This window comes from Penicillium malachiteum, assembly GCF_028827825.1.
Source record: "Penicillium malachiteum strain IBT 17515 chromosome Unknown utg000001l:1.0-8184562.0:1.0-8186909.0, whole genome shotgun sequence".
Classification (NCBI taxonomy): Eukaryota; Fungi; Ascomycota; class Eurotiomycetes; order Eurotiales; family Aspergillaceae; genus Penicillium; species Penicillium malachiteum.
The window spans coordinates 6,269,045-6,286,178 of record NW_026643094.1 but is presented as its reverse complement, the minus strand read 5'-3'; the positions used below and the strand labels follow the sequence as shown (position 1 = coordinate 6,286,178).

General features: G+C 45.9%; 4 protein-coding genes across 4 annotated transcripts; 2 read left to right on the top strand and 2 right to left on the bottom strand.

The window, feature by feature from the left end:
• Nucleotides 1-1,282: 1,282 nt before the first annotated feature.
• N7483_002348 (uncharacterized protein) lies at nt 1,283-1,673 on the bottom strand (the record flags this gene model as incomplete). The annotated part of the gene is made up of 2 exons (XM_057085785.1): nt 1,283-1,322; nt 1,393-1,673. 2 exons carry the CDS (start codon nt 1,671-1,673, stop codon nt 1,283-1,285), a joined length of 321 nt encoding a protein of 106 aa, XP_056951934.1.
• Nucleotides 1,674-4,260: 2,587 nt separating this feature from the next.
• N7483_002347 (uncharacterized protein) lies at nt 4,261-5,394 on the bottom strand (the record flags this gene model as incomplete). The annotated part of the gene is given in 3 exon segments (XM_057085784.1): nt 4,261-4,587; nt 4,654-5,016; nt 5,035-5,394. 3 exon segments carry the CDS (start codon nt 5,392-5,394, stop codon nt 4,261-4,263), a joined length of 1,050 nt encoding a protein of 349 aa, XP_056951933.1.
• A 714-nt stretch (nt 5,395-6,108) lies between these two features.
• N7483_002346 (uncharacterized protein) lies at nt 6,109-7,490 on the top strand (the record flags this gene model as incomplete). Its single annotated transcript, XM_057085783.1, has 4 exons — nt 6,109-6,240; nt 6,319-6,382; nt 6,611-6,962; nt 7,019-7,490. 4 exons carry the CDS (start codon nt 6,109-6,111, stop codon nt 7,488-7,490), a joined length of 1,020 nt encoding a protein of 339 aa, XP_056951932.1.
• A 990-nt stretch (nt 7,491-8,480) lies between these two features.
• On the top strand, nt 8,481-9,843 carry N7483_002345 (DUF2841 domain-containing protein; the record flags this gene model as incomplete). Its single annotated transcript, XM_057085782.1, has 4 exons — nt 8,481-9,066; nt 9,119-9,304; nt 9,351-9,445; nt 9,511-9,843. 4 exons carry the CDS (start codon nt 8,481-8,483, stop codon nt 9,841-9,843), a joined length of 1,200 nt encoding a protein of 399 aa, XP_056951931.1.
• Between the last annotated feature and the right edge of the window lie 7,291 nt (nt 9,844-17,134).

Sequence of the window (17,134 nt, the reverse complement as noted above, 5' to 3'; positions counted from 1 at the left end):
GATTGAACATATCACACGAAATTACTACCTACCGAATATACATCGAAAGGTCAAGAATTACATCAAGAAGTGTGATACATGTTTACGAAACAAACCCACTCGACATCTACCGTATGGTGAGATGCAAAACAAGGAAGTACCGATACACCCATGGGAGTGGATCACGATGGACTTCATCACCAAGCTACCGGAAACAGAGGATCAACATGATATGATTATTGTCATCGTCGACCGACTCACCAAATACGCATACATGTTACCCGCGTCAGAAACAATGACGGCGGAAGGGATCGCAAAGACACTGATACGTTACATCTTTACGAACCACGGAACACCTCGAAAGATCACCTCGGATCGAGACAAACTGTTCACATCGAAATTCTGGCAATCAGTGGCGGATCAACTGGGCATTGATCATAGACTTTCAACAGCCTACCACCCGCAGACTGACGGACAAACCGAACGGGTTAACCAAACATTGGAACAATACCTACGACACTACGTGAACTACCAGCAAGACAACTGGGCAGAATTGCTACCCATTGCACAGTTCGCATACAACAACGCTATGCACGCGACTACAGGATTGTCACCGTTCTACGCAAATTACGGAAGAAACCCAACACTCATCGGTGAACCCATCGGGGAACACGCGGTGGCGCCAGGGGCGCAAGAACAAGTGGAGAACATCAAAAACCTACACCAGCAAATGGTTAGAGATATCGAGTTCTTTAATCATCGGATGAAGATGTACGTCGACCGGAGGCGCACGCCCGGACCAGACATGAAGCCAGGCGACAAGGCCTACTTGCTGCGACGAAACATCAAGACAAAACGACCAAGTGAGAAACTGGACCACAAGCGACTAGGACCATTTACCATTGACGAGAAAACTGGACCCGTGAACTACCGACTACGACTACCGGAAAGCATGAAACGAGTTCACCCAGTATTTCATGTCTCATTATTGGAACCAGCGCCAGAGAGTGCAGAAAACGCCACAGAAGTTGAAATCGAAAACGCTAGCGAAGAAGAATACGAGGTTGAAGAAATCCTAGCGGACCGATGGCACGACAATCAGCAACAACTCCTGGTGAAATGGCAAGGTTACCCTACCTCGGAAAACACATGGGAACCCATCAAGAATTTGACTGGCTGTCACCAATTGGTGAGGCAGTACTACGCGCAGGCGAAGAAGACCCCTGCGGGACGGAACGCAAGAAAGCGTCGAAATCAATACCATCCAAAGAAAAACTGGGATCCACCGACGCAACCATCTGCGTCAGAGTAGGATCACCACCAGCACACGTTGCCGCAAGAACCTGGTCACGGACGACCGGAAGAGCAGTTTTATCGGACCCAGTAGCGGCACTGGAAGACTCTGCTTCACACTCTTTACGACGATCGGCCTCGACACGTTCTTTTTCGAGACGCTCGATCTCTTCTTTCTCACGACGCTCAAGTTCCTCGAGCTGGGCAATCTTATTGTAATCACGGGCAATGAAGTCACCAGCCCGATCGCGGAGCAAGGCTTCATGGCGGTCAAGACGCATCAGGCGAGCCATGGCCTCTTGACTGGCTTCGAGAGCGGCGCGACGTTCCTCCGCAATCTCGGCCTGCATTTTAACCAGTTTTCGCCATTCGGCTTCGGAATACGTTGGAGCAGAAGTCATGGTGCACTTCACTTTTCCACCGCCGCGAACACACTCGCTACACTTCTTCGAGTTCGAAGAACGGACACACGACTTATGCAAACGCACACAACGATCGCAAGGGGCAATTGAACGAAAACCCTGAGTGGCGATACGATCTTGGAGCTTCGAGCCGGAGATTCCTGCTGAAGACATGGTCAACGAACACGGGAAAATACAGAAAAGTAAGGGCCTCACCTACCTGAGGGGGGTTCAACGTTTAAAAACAAATCAAAGGTCGTTTGGGGACCAAAAGACCTGAAAGAGGGGGATGGTGTTACGGACCCACTACGGAGGGATCTCCCAGGAGCAATTACGGACCAATCAGTTGGCGGTCGGACCCAGACTGGACGACCGGCCATAATGGACGCGTGGCCCAAATGGACGCATGTCCATTTGGGGCCTCAGGCATCAACAGGAGCCATATTCGGCATGCTATCAACCGCCTGAAAGAATACTGGCTATACGGGAAGGACGGTGCACGAGAGGCCACTTCCGGCCCCATGACACGTGACCAACGGGACTATTCCAACAATAGATCCCATGCATGGATAGGACAAGATCCCATCCCACGATGGGATGAGATCGGATCACACTGACGGATGGGATCCGGTCCCATCGACGGATAGGAAGGACTAGATATATAAGGACACTCGTTACCCATCATGTATTTAGTTCTTCGCGATTATTACTCTATTGTTATTGAGACCTACAGTACAGCAATTCAGATACTTTGATCACAGTCGAACCTTTGAAGACCAACCTCAAACTAGCTTGGGAGCTCACTCGTGATTCCATCACTCGTGACTGACTTGCTAGCGGACACCCTGATCAAGCATTACCGTGCAAGGATCCCTATAGACTCGAGCCCGTGTAAGGCCCAGCGACGGCGACGGTACAGTTGCAGGATAACGGCTTGCGGTAAGTAACACTTTGGAAGTGCATACTCACGTTGCTTGACAGCCGGTTCGTAACACCAGGTACCTTCTATAACTTAGCCGCCACTAGTTACCACTCTATCTCCTCTATTGTAATAGCTAGTATTTCTATAGGCACTCTTTATAGTCTAGCTCCTTCCTTATCTATATTATCTAGTAAGGGTAGGAAGAACTTAGATAGTAACTCCTCTACTTACTTCTTATGATTATAAGTAGTAGTTCTATCTACTCTTAGTAGCTATAGCATCTTCCTAAATACTATATTATCTCCTAACTTTAGGTACTTAGTGGCTTTCCAGATATTATCATTATCTACAAGAAACTTATTCTAGTACTTCTTCTTTTATTTATAGATAGTATTATAGTACTACTTTACCGTATCCTAGGCTATATTTTCTAGCTAGGGTACTTTTCGCCCTGCCTACCACTTGGAGTGAGTGTGGTTTCTCTAGTATATATATATATAATGGAGTTAAATAAGGTTAGCTATCTACTATTACTTTATGTGTGGTAATAGTTTCGCCCTTAGCGTTAGAGTATACACTACTTCCGATACTACTAATATAAGTCGATCGGTTTTCTACTATACTATACCCTCTAATAGGAGGGTAGCCAAAGCATTCTTAATCCTAGTATTAATCTCCTTCTATAGAGTATTTTTTAGTAAGAGTCATTCTTAGGGCTTTAGGCCTAACCATAGGGTATCGAAGATGGTCTTAATAGTGTAGTGATCCAAGCTATGGTTAGTTTTAAGTGTTATATACCTAATTATATAGTCTATTAGGTTTTCTGAAGCTAGAATAAGGTCGATAGTAGACTTATAGTCCCTACTCTATCCTCCCTTGTACCATATCTTATTACCTCGTTTAAGCAGATTACAGAGCATAAACTCATTTATAAGATCAATGATCGGATCCGCTTCCCCTTATCTTCCTAGTAATACCTTATCTCCACCCTAAAGTTAGTTGTATTGATTAAAGTCCCCCATAATCAAAATCTCTATAACCATACCTATATCCTGTTATACCTTAGTAATCGCATTGTATAATTAATTACATATATTATCTAAAGCTAACATATTTCCTCCTTCTATATAGACTAATACTATAAAGATCAGTCGCTTAGGGAGCCTAATCACTGCTACTATAAGGTCTAGGGACTCTACTAGGACCTACTCTGTTTCTATATCTTTGTTAACCCAAAGTATACTCTGGATTGCCCATCTACCTTCCCTCTAGGTGGAGGGAACCATCTTTATCCATTTATAATATCCCATTAGGGTAGTTAACAGCCAGCCTTGAATCCTCCTTGCTTAGGGTTCCTAAATTGCTAGTGCTACTGTGTTCTAAGTATCTTCATCGTTCATTAGACTCTTGTAAACTATACCCTACTTCCTTATATTTAGCTAAATTATACGAAGAGAACTAATCATTACGTGATAGATAGAGCTTCCGGTAGCTCTTACTATATAATTTATAAGGTCCTCCGCATAGGATATACTTTGGAACCATTTACTTATAGTCACTATGATAATAGCCCTTAGTAATATATTTTACGTATTTCTGGGCGTTCTTATACTAGAATGCCTTATAGCCTATTTCTTGGCAGTTGTAATATTATATCGGACGTGGTCAGTGTTCGAAGATACTGGTCACACCAGATTCTCCCCCTGCGTAGAAAAATCCATCAGCTAAGAGCCTTTGTGCGTTGTTATGTTTAGTCAGGTAAACCACCATGGAACCGTAGGCCTTCTCGCTCTCTTTTCTGCTCAGCCATAAAATCTTGGCTACAGTGGTCTTGTTCTCCTCACTAAACGCTACTGTGGCCTCGGTTCGGATCTCACCGTTCTCGTCCAGCATAGAGGCCTTGTTGACGTTGTCGACTTTGATTGGGTAGAGCTCGTCACGAAGCACCCGGGCTCCCACACCGATTTTCTCTTCCACAACCTTCTTGACCAGCTACTGCTCATCCTCATCGCAGCAGGCGATCCTGATCCAGTTGGCGTTTTTCGGGTCCATAGTAACCGCGCAACAGCGCCAGTGCGCATGGTCCCCTGTTGACCGCATCTCTGCCTCAACCGCTGCTCTGACTAAGCCAGCGGATATCACTCCTATTCCTTTATCTGCCATCTTCGAGGTATCTATCGTGCAGTACAGCGTGTCCGTAAAGGTGGTGGGCGTCGTGTTCAGCGTTGAGAGGGTCCGTATGTTGCTTGGGTAACTGGATGGCGGAGTGCGCGCGACATCTGCATAGGAAGGTGAGCTCGTGGCAGCAGGAACACTGATTTCCTCGCGTAAGGACTGGATTTCGCGCAGGATCGCATCGTGGTTGTTCTGAGAGCACGTTTCGGAGTGGCATTGCGGTGTCGTGTTTCTATCCGTCAGGGACTATAGCTCGTGTCGGACCTCTGCGAGGGTGGCACCAAACTCTTCTCTGGTTTTCTGTAGTTCTTCCTTGTGTAGTTCGTCTCGGAGTCTGATCTCTCTCCTAAGTTTAGCGATCTCTCTCACCAAATTGCTGACATCGAGCTCGTCGCCCTCAGTCGCAGCGTCGTCTGAAGTTGTCACGTCACGCTGGGCTTCTGGTTCAATTCTCTTCTTTTGTTGGGGCCGCGTCTTCCTCTGCTCGTTGTCGATCTCTTGTTCTCGAGCATAGTTTTTTGGTGGTCTGGTGGTGCGTTTCGGTCTCGACAGTTGCGGTGGCGAATCCTCGTGTTCAACGCGGTCGGGCGGTTCAGGGGTTCGCATCGCGGCCCGTCCCGTCATTACTCACAATCGATACAGGAAGTCGGTATCGTCGCGTGGCACTTGCTGTTGGTCGTCGTTCTCTATCCCTCGGTACTTCTAAAACCAATCCTCTCGTAATCTCACTCATGTACAGTCGATAGCGAAAACCACCTTTTTGTACTATGTACTGTACCGAAAGATTCTATATCATCAGAATCTGTTACAGTTCGTGTGTTTCAAGCACAGGTACAGTACGTCCCGAAACTGGTGCAACAGCCTACACTCAAAGACTGTTTATTTGGTCCCACTGCCAAGCCACACTAAACCGTATTAGGAATAAAACCGGAATATCAATATTCCTGTACCAGCCTCGATACCGTGATTTACTTTCATTAAAATACGGTGTCTCGTCTCGTAACTGTACTGGCGATCCAAGGAAACTAGAATTTTCCATGGAAATGCAAACAAGTCATACACTAGAGCTTGGGAGTTCCTCGAGAATCTGGCGATCTGTCACTTCCCTTCTCCTATGTCCAAGTCGGTCTGGGGGGGGGCTTACTCGGCACCCGACCTGCAAATAGTGGCTTGCATTACTTGCTTACTGTCCTTACAGACTACCTATGAACCCGCTTATCATAATAATCAGCCTGTCAGCCACAGTCCTCTCTTCTTCATGCCCTGGATCACAATTGGTGGAAGCTGACACACAATCATGTTAATAGAATCCTCAGTGGCATCTACTGCCTTCGGGGGATGACTCACATTCCTTTCAACGATGATGATGATGATTATGATGCCTACCGATCTGAACTGCCTGTTCTATGGGAACGGACTCCCTCGTATGCCCCCACCCCTGGTCACCCAGACCGCGAATGGACGCCATCAGTAATCTGCCCTTGACCCGATCCCGAGGACATAGTTAGTGAATGTTCACCTTCCTTGCATCAACATCTATCCGGCCAGCATAGTTTTGATCCTGTGGTTGAACGTGCAGATGGAAGTGCATGGGATGAACAATCTCCGGACGGTATCCACTACCAGATTGAGTGGAAGGTTAAATTGAACAATCGATTTGTGGTCAAGGATACAAAACAAGACCTTATTCAACCACCTAGGTCCTAATGGGAACAGATAAAAGAGGATGCTTGTAATATTCTAGGACGGAAGACAGCCCGTGGCCGACGAGTGAGACTAGATGATACTGACATGGTGTTATCGGTGAACTCCCAACGGAACATTGACAAATAATTTGAAGGTACTAGTGTTGATTGGACAGCGGTGGAGAAACAGCTGCTAGCGTGGGCCTATCTATTCCGTCGTGGCAAAAAGATCCGGCTACAGATATCGATCAACTACATAGACGACAGTGGACCTCTTCCTTCTAGAACGGACAAGCGAGGAAAGTCATCGGTAACCACACGGATGCTCGCTAACCGAGACGCTCGGATTGACGCCGAGCAGGTCTCCGGCCAATATTCCGTCTGGCGCGATGTGTATCGTGTTATGCGATGTCCCGGGCCTCCATGTCGTCACGAAGGACAATACTGCTGGCAAGATCCAGAGGGAAAAAAGCACCATAGATTGAAGACACACCATCTGAAGGCCTCGTTAAATATGTGGAGCAAGGTGGTGTTCTCGAGACCCACGCTGATGTCCCTGATAGTGTTCGCGAGCAGCTCCATGCCGAGGAGAACCAGCGACTGGACAAAAAAAAGAAAGCTGCGTACAACTCTACGACAGGTTCAGTGTGTCCTCCAATCAATATCAATGTCCTCCCGGCTGGATCATCTCAACAATTGATACAGCCTCCTTCTAATGATGCTATGCCCACCGGGCCCGGCTGTATTGAACCAATCATAATCGACGGCCTGCTAGATGTCGCTGTGGCCGAGTATACTGAATGGCAGCAATCGCGGGTGAGCAACGAGGCTTTCAGGGAGAACATCAACAAAGCACGCGATGTGACCCTCGAAAATTGTCTCGACCTCATGCAGTTTTATGAGGATCAAGACCCAGGTTTCTTCGTTAAGCACGGCGTGAAAGTAGGTGCCGCCAGGCGGTTCGTTCACGACATCGGCATTTGGGTGAAACGACGCAAAGAAGTCACTTGCAACGAAAATATCCATTTAGCTTAGATTTATATACTGTGATCAGAGAACAACCTACACTGGCATGCTGCATTTACTGAACCCTTTGCATGGGTTCGAAATGAACTGTAATTCTTTTGGCGATCATACTGCCCACAAAAAAAAACAAGTAAGCTCGCTCGAAAGACGTTTCCCAACATACTGCTACAGCACAGTAGAATTCGAAACAACAGATAACTTACCGCTTGGACACGCGCTTTCTTTCACAGCGCCCCGCTCAGATCACGCTAAACCGAATATGGCCAATCAAAGTCCCCATCATTTCTCGATGTAGCTCTCGTAAATCACCCAAATTACCGTAATTACAGTTCCCGGCATTGCCATTGGCCCTCACGCAAGATAATAAGGTGCTTCCCGAAGATGAACACCCGGACTAGAGCCAGGGGGGTTATGGAAACACGAGAAATCTGCATGACTTGTTGTTGTTGAGGGCTGGTATTTCTGCCATCAGCAGTGATCCGCATTCCATGTCCATGTTGATTGGATTTCCATGAATTTTGGGAAGGCCCCTTGCATCAGAGGGCATACTAGTTGAATAGCTTTCAAGCTCGAGAGCTAAACACCGAGCCTTCGCTGCTTTGGCGCGAATCTGTACCACCTCAACGTAATGGTAGCTCTTTCTTCGGGGGATCTCCCGTGTTTCTTTTCGGGGCGTGGCAGAGCACTTGCGGTCTGTGGAGGGCGATACTTGCCACCGGTGTCGATCACTTGACAATCTGCATTTCTGCCTGAGTTGGGGGTTGCTTGGATTCAATATCACAGCCATTCGGTGCGCTTCGAGGGGCTGAATAGATCAATCACAAAGATCTGGGCTTTAGCCTGCGTCTATTTTTGATAGGTTAACTTTGAATCGTCTATGCTCTGCGCTCAAGGCAGTTAATAAAGAGGCCATGGTTCTACGCTATTTCCCAGCGAAATCTGCCGTTGAGGAATTCTCCGCCACCGCTCCAGAAGTTTGCCTGGATTAAAACTACCAGCATGCCGGAACAAAATCAAAACGCTAGGAGACTTGAACAACATTTTGCCCTCATCTATATTGACCGTGAAGGAAAAATTTGCCATAAGACGTCTCCTTCCATCTCCGATAGCGCCCGTGCTATTCTGATTTCGGAGTTTCTAAAGGCGGTGGCAGAATCGAATGAAGGCGGCTTTCCAACTCCTGCTCTGAAACTGCCGGACAGCCAGTCTCTGATTTCGCCATCATCATCGCTAGCGCCTACAGCTCCTGGAGCAGCAAAACTAGGGACAGGTTTGCAACGTGGAAGAGGATTGTGGACCGAAGAGCATAGTTTCGATGTTCAAACGGCCAAAATCTCAGTCAATAACAAAGGGTTTCTCCGTCAATACTATGAGAAGGTCTTTCAGAACTTACAGCAAACGAATTGCCGAGTTATTGCCAAAGCCTACATAAAGCTCGTCGAGCCTCGCAAGCAAATTCAATATCCCTACAATGGAAGGAAGGCAGTGGCAGGCAAAACACAGCAATTCAGTCCTGAAGAGACCAAACCGCCGTGGTGGCCACTTGGTGTGAGCCACCGGGAACCCGACCATCTTCCTAAAGCTGGTGAGAAGACCAGCATTTTCCATGGTATTGACTCAGCTGACCTTTGAATCAGAGCGCATCGCACTTCTCATCCATATCCTATGCGAATTATGCACCAGCCACGGAATCACCGCGCAGAAACTGAAAGAAGCAGGACAGCCGATTCAACAACACATTTCTCCGATCGAACGATTAAAACTACTGGACGAGCTATACTTTGTGAGAGAGAAGGAGGAAAATTTTCTAGATGCAGTAACCGGTAGGTTTTTACAGTAATTTGCAAGGTCTGGACTAATGAGGCGCAGATGGGAATGAAAGAGTTTTGATTGCACGAGCGAACCTACCTCAATACATGGTTTCGCCTGCAGACAAAATTATTCGGGCAAAAAGAGGTCTCAGGGTGAGCAAAAGCTGAAATGCGAGCTGCCAAGTCAGAACTTGTCGATACGCATCCGACCTGCCCAGCGGATGATTCCTTTGAAGGTGCCTGTCGACCCATATGCTGTCGTGAACACCTCTACACAGCGACATCTTCTCATGCAATCTGGTTTGAAATCTTCATTGTCGCCTGAATCGCCTCGAGATCTAAAACGAAAGCGTCTGTGTGCTGAGGATGACAATCCTCCCCCAAAGTTTTCTTCTATGAACTACTCCTACTCTTTTCCTATTGCGTGTCATTCTCTATTACCAGATGGCTACATGCCTATACCAGAATTCCAGGATCAAGGGGATTGGATTGGATATCATGGGATATTGGGGTGGAGTACTGAGTTGGGAGTTTCAAAGAGTTTCGTGTAGAGTATATGCATTCAAAATTAATCCAAACGTTTGCGTCAATATAGATAAGTGTGGCATTATGGGCCGAGAAATACAGCTTGAGTGCCTAGGAGGATCCGTTTTCGAATTATGTAACGGGCCACGGGGCGCTTCGACAGGTATGGTCTTCCCAGTGAACATGGATCGACACATCTGGGATATCTTACAGGTTTACGACTTGGCGGGTGGTTAGATACCCTATCAGTGCATTAGAAATTGGTACGATGACATTGGCATGCCAAAGAATTCATGCGTTTCTCTGAATGTTGCCGGAGTTCAAAATACAACGTAGTTTGCAATAACGCTCATGATTGAGCCACGGTAGCGCTATATCTCTACAGCTAGACCAGCGTTTCGAAAATGTCCCTCCGCGCTTTTCTCCCTCGCTCCAACAACATCAACACACCATTCGAGGAAGTTATCGAATCCTTGCTCTGGATTTTCTTCGTAGGATTGCCAATTACGCCGGATAAAGGCCTTGAGCTCAGCAAAAAACTCCTCAATAGGATTCAAATCAGGAGAATATGGAGGCAAATACACTAGCTTTACGCCAGCTTCTAAGCACATCTGTTCAACCTTGCCCGAATGATGAAAGGATGCGTTATCCATAACCAGCACAGACTTCGGCTCGGGCCATTTCCCACAGTGCTGGAGAAGCTGCTCGATAAAATCCTCAAAGAGGGATGCGTCAGTTGAACCCTGGAACACTCGAGACAAAACAATGCCGTCTTGCGCATACGCAGGTAGAATTTGATAACGCTGATCACGATGAAATTTCGACACTTGAACCGGTGCGGTACCAAGTGGGGACCAGCCCGTTCGCCGGAAGCCTATCCTTTTGTCACATCCAGATTCATCGACATAGACAAGGTGGTAAGACTTGAAGTCCGAGATAAAATGATGGTATTCGTCCCGAAGGTCAAGGTTGCGTTCTCGGGCCTTGACCCGAGCAGTCTTTTTTGACCAGCCTTTGGACTTCAGGGCACGACTGACGCTAGATTTCGTTGCTTCAAGAGCGAATTCGTCCCACAGAAAAACCACCATCTCTTCCAGATATAAGACAGGCTTTTCAATCAAATGGTCGCACAAAGCCTCGAGCATGACTGGAGTGATACTACGGGGTCGTCCGCCTTTATTTTGCGGTGCTTTGACGCTGCCAAATATTTCTATATTGGAAGAAATTCTCGAGATGGTGCTCATGTTGCAACCAGCGGCCTGTGCCATCTCGGATATACTTAGTTCGCCACTGTGGATCATGTCACAGATAAGCTCATGTTTGGAAGGAGCTAGGTTTGGAGCCATCTTTGGTTGGACCACTCGTGATTGACGTCAAGAGTTGCCTCCCGAGATCGCCGATTCGGATGAGGGGCATTGAGGTGTCACATGTATTGAATTTACAAGCCAATACATGTTTTGAAATTATTATGTAGCACACGTACGAGAAAATACCCACGTAACAAACGGAATAACTCCAAAGATAGACTAGCGCATCTTGGCAGTGGGGCTAAATAATATCTCAAAGAGTGTAGGCGGTTGCGCCAGTTTCGGGACGTACTGTAGCCTTCGCATATGTAGATTACTACCAGCGATTCGAAGTTGTGGAATTTCTAGGCGCCTGGTGGTGCATGCCGGAAGAATCGAAGGGTTTACATCCGTAAAGAAATTTCATGTAAATTACAAAGGTTCATGTAACGCAAGCGTACTGTAAGTTACAGATAATATTTAGCAAGCGGTCTGAATAGCGGTCTAGATAGCGGTTTAGATAGCGGTCTAAATAGCGGTCTAAATAGCGGTCTTGAGAGCGGTTCTGAGAGCGGGCTCGACTCAAAGCGGTCCCAGGCGCGGCCATCAAGGCGGTCTTAAAAGCGGTACTTCATGTGAAAAGCAAGAGCGGTCCCGAGAGCGGTACAAAAAGCGGTATGGAAGCGATCTTAGGCCCAATCCGAAGACCAAATCCTTGCCAAGTGGCCGCCTAGTCAAAATGTAGTCGGTGTTAGTTGGTAATAACCAACGTTAATTGGCTTGACAGAAAATTTTGTACCATGAGGATAATGAAAACTAGTACTTCTGACTATACTGAACTTCTCGATCTACAAACCGATGTCATAAGAGATTCCTCGCCATATCACTATATCGACTGCCTAATTGTCTGTTTCCCATCAGGCCATCTAATCTTGCAATAAATACTATAGGATGATCATGGCATACTTCAAAGCTTTATACTGTAGTAACAGCTAGGTTAAAGAGCTCAACAGACGTAAGTGCGATGAACATTGATTTCCAACAAAGTCACGAACAGATATCATCAACACGATCACAATGTCCAACTCCCCAGGCTTAAATCCGCCACTTCTTCGCTGCATACTGTACAAAGCCAGTGAATCTCTCCAGCAGACTTCGAAGATGCATCTTATGCAAAGGGTAGACATATATATATAACATGGTCCATCACCAATCTTTTTCACTGTGAATTTGTACTAGCTTCATTCGCGCACTCTTAATCTAGCAAATCAGTGTTTCGGTAACTTTGAGAAGATCGTAGGGTTTTTTCAGAGCCCTTGATATAGTCTTGCCCGTTGCAAGCCATTGTCTGTTTTTGGGTTACTTTACGAAATCCCTTGAGATACGCAGTTGACTTTACTGTATGTAGGTAGGGGGAATAGCAATTAATACTTATGATTCACCAAGCCTATCATTAGATAGTCGTCGTTTCCGTCATCTACGCCACGAGCCGCTTTCTCATACAGGGTAGTTAAATAATATTAATTAGCAGCTACCGCGGTATTTGCTATTCCAATTTAACTTAAATAAGTAATATATGGGCCATATGCCTAATTCCTCTATAAGAAAGATCTACTCTAGGAACATATAGTCATCAGGTTGGAACGAAGCTTTCGCCACCTTGTTATCTACAGTCAATACTCTCAGTCAGATTTCTCTCTTTACTGTCTCTAATCTGCGTGTTCTTACTAGCTTTTAGGATTGGGCACTTTTCTGGACATTCAGGGTTATTGCAAACATATTCCCTCGGCGCCTCTCTTAGATATCTAGACCACATTTTATCGATCCATTGACTCATCCAGGCATTGGCACGTATTAAGTTACACTTGGATTGAATACTATTCATGCATGCCATCTTGTATATCAGTATTAATATACCATGGCATACAGTGATCTAGAGAGGCTTTAGTGGTTCAGGAGCTTCATGATTATTTTTTCTGCACTTAGCTAACTCGTCGCTTTCATCGGCATTTTCCTCCAGCACAACGGAATGAACCAATGAGCAAATTAGCAGCCATCTGAAGATCTCCTCTAGCCTCCCCTCAAAATTCGAGGCACTCACACAGTGTTCCTGAAGGCATAAGGCTATCTTATAGCACCTCTAGCTTCCAGTGAACAGCTTCCGCTCGGTATGATATGTAATATTCTTCAACTTCAGGTAGTAGAGACAATAGCGATCACTGTCGTTCCCCTGAACCACCAGGTATATAGCCTTAAGCCAGAACAAGATTCCGAATATAAATATATAAAGACTTAATATAAGTAATAGATCTTCGACGATTCGGAAATTAGAGGGTTATTTCTGCCAGGTCTGCTTTCATCTAATAGCTACTCACAGGGGGAAAAAAAGGATATACTTATAGTTTAGACTTGCCGAGAAACTTCTTTTTAATACCCCGCTATATCAATACTAACAAGATAGGAAAACTGTGGCATATGAAGAACTGGAAATATGTGAACTACAGTGAGAGGAGCGCACTAAAACGATTAACAGCAATGTGCCCCAACAGGCATACCTGAATGTACTATCATCCAAGGATAGGCGTTTTGATAGAAAAAAAAAAGAATATTGTCTCGGTACAAATAAGTTCAAATCGACCAGCTGTTTGCCACACTCCTTATTTATATTCCCGAGGCCAAAATTATTAACCAAGTTCCGCATACCCTGGATTTATTAGCTCAACCCATTGCCCATCAAGAATAAACTCACAATATTGACATTTTCTTCCTCAGGACTAAACGTCGCTCGAACTTCTTTTTTTTCAATCTGCTCGGAGAAAGCTTGCTTTATTGGTGCCTTTCAAGTGTTTTCCGTTTCTGTCATAGGCTTGAGACAGGCTTGAGACAGACTTGAGAGACCGATTTGGTCACCTAGTGTCACATGGCAGATTGCCTCTTCGGCAATTTTTCCAGTTAGGCATTGAACCTATCTCGTCAGTTTTTGGTCGAAAAAACCTGCTTCAAAGTCAGCAGAGCCATATTGCAGGGCCTCGGAGCACACTCTCACCACTTCACAAGGATGCCAGACGTTTCCCTTCAACATTTTTGTCCTACCGATTGGTCGTGATTAAATGAAAAACTAGCATTGTCGTTGTCTTTATCGTCATTTGAATCATCGCTACACGTTAGACCTGGCCCAGAAACTTGCTTAGGGCTATAAGGCACGTGCAAAATCACGTCAGAGATGTCCGCGAGCGTCGAGATATAAAGGTTTCATTAAGGCGATTCTGATCGAAGATGTTGGTATTTAACCCTTCACAGTCGTCGGTGCCAGGACGGAAAGACATACTGAAAAAATCCCCATCAGAATGTGAAAATTTCTTCATGCATCCTGATTATGCAGCCCATCTGCAGGCACTTTGCCATTAACAATGAAAGAATCAAGTCTGTGGCACAGAGAAACGGCAATACAAGTGGACTATTAGAAACGGCAATCCATCCGCAGAAGAAGAATGTCGAGCTTAATGAGAGCAGAATGGCGGAAATATCAGCTTCCTTTATAGCACTCTCCAAACCGGAAGGCCTCTCCCCCGACACGTGCCTGGCTTGGTCATAGAATCTCGGCTGGTGCCTGGTGTGGCCCGACTCGTCTGACTGAAGGTTGAGCGGAAGGTAACCCACCACCACGAGGCAACCGGCCAGGCAATCCCTTGGTGGGTCCTTTGTTCTCTAGAACATCTTAGCAAAGGGATGAGAGGATACCCGTGGTGGCAATGAGCAGGTGCGCGGACACGCTGACCAATGTCAGAAAGGCTACTCAAGGCCGCCCAAGCTTGCGGCATTTTCGCTATTGGTTTATATCATCGAGTTATGCTTTGATTTATCCACTGGCTGGGTAAAGAGGTATCGGAGACCGACGATGACGACAACCAGGCCATGCTATTCGCGGGCCACGCGTGACGTTGGGGCTGTGCAATGTAACCTCAGGGGTGGTGGAGAAATCACTTGCGCCTACGGCATTAAGGGACAGCTAGTACTCTGCATTTGTCAAGGAGGCCGCTGGTATCAGACCCGGGCAAGGTGCACACGCAGGAGTAATTCTAGACAGCTTCGTAGCAAGCTAAGCTTCAATGGCTTGGGTGAAGCGTGGCAAACTTGCTTGCACATCACACCATGCTGCTGCAGAGGGAGGTATTATCTCAGAGGTCTTGCTCCTGCGTAGCTGCCAGCGTAGAATGGGGCGTCGGATCGAGCGACTTCTCGTAACCTCAAGGGGGGGCAGTGCATGGAGCCGAAAACCGACGTAAATGGGGGGTGGGGCCGAGGCGAAGAGAAAGGGGGTGGCGATAAGTGCAGGATAGAGGAGTTGAAGGAAATGTCAGAAAGAAAAAAAGGTCCAAAGGGCATGGCGAGCTTTTTATGCCGGCGCAACTGAAGGCGGAGCTTACAGAACGAGGTATTGGGGCGCTAAACCTAAAAAGGCAAAACTAACTGCAAGTAGTAATTCACAGGTCCCGGATTTACAACATTCAAATGTTTGAAGGCTGCAAACTTGAAACCCTCGGGCTGAAACAGGACTATGCACATGTGCCGACTCAGGTTGTCCGACCCGGATCATGAACTTAAGCGCTGCCGAGGTGGAAGCTTGATATCATGATGTATCCGAATTCCGTTCACCATAAACGATCAGTTGACTTGGACACACTAACCAATTCTATGTAGAGTATCTCACTACTTCATGTAGTACCGCAGCACAGCTTGAAGATCATTTATCAACTTCGAATGTTGAATCCGAGTCATTCAAGCTCTCTGTGCAGGGCTATTAGGTGAAGCAGCTAAATACCAGTTCTAGAAATAGATCCATGGCTGGATGCAGTAACTTGAATATTGTATTCAATAATTTGATCTCTATACCTCCAGCTTAAACATTTTGAAGTTTATTACAGTTCGATAAGGAGTCCAGTGTATTCAAATATTGGAAGAAGTGAGAATTTTTGAATCAACTGGATTAATCTTCCTGTAAAGGATGGGGATTATGGTCCAAACCTATGGAACAGCACTGTTCGCCCGAAACAGCTTCCAAAGTTATTCCCTCATTATTCTCTCATCAACATTTGGTTCCTATTAGACAGGAACAGGCTTTTTGCCCAATAAAATATGTATAAATCCACCCGTGGACATCTGAGCAGGCTGATTGACAGATCGGGGCTTTACTCGGCCCGCAAGAGCGTGTTTATCTTTCAATTTCACGTGTAGATCTTTTTCTCGAAAGATTTGTGAATTCCCAGCATTGAGTTTATCTGATAATGATGATATTCAAAATATGAGTGGGTCTATCCCTTGCTGATTATGAATGCATCCGAAGCAGATGAGTGGGCATATGCTCATGCATCTACCCTCATATATGAACTTCAACCTTGGAAGTTGTCAATTCTCTTCTTGGATCAGCAATATATCTACTGGTATTGACTCAGCGCATCTTTCATGGATGCAGTCCATTGGAATAAGTCATATTGTGAGCCTAGAGGCTATTATCTACTCCACCTGAAGAAGGAAGACATATGCATGTGCACCTATCATGCACGAACCATGGAAGATATTCATCCCAAGTTTGACTCTATGGATATTTCAAATCTCTTGTCTTAAATTGAAAGACAATATAATTTTTTCACCTGCAAGGCTGATCATAATTCTCCAAATAAACAAACCAAGGTTGAACCTCCAAGGTTGAAACAGTGCTCCGGATTTGACATTATCCAGCCAGCTTAATCGGTGTGGCAATCCTCCTTAACTTGGAATCATGAGTGAGACCTACTGTATCAAATTCAAATAGTGTGATTATGGGTCTCCGTTACGCAAAGTGATAGACGTCTAATTATTGAGACCTGACCAGCCCACATGGAGCTTCTAACGTTCTGGATGGACATCTAGACCAAAATTTCAATATCTGAACCAGTCAACACTGCATAACTGTTATGTCGTCATTGTTTTGACGCGTCACCGAGGATAGTTTCTGGAGTTGAAATGGAGTGGTCATGGCCAATAGTGTGAA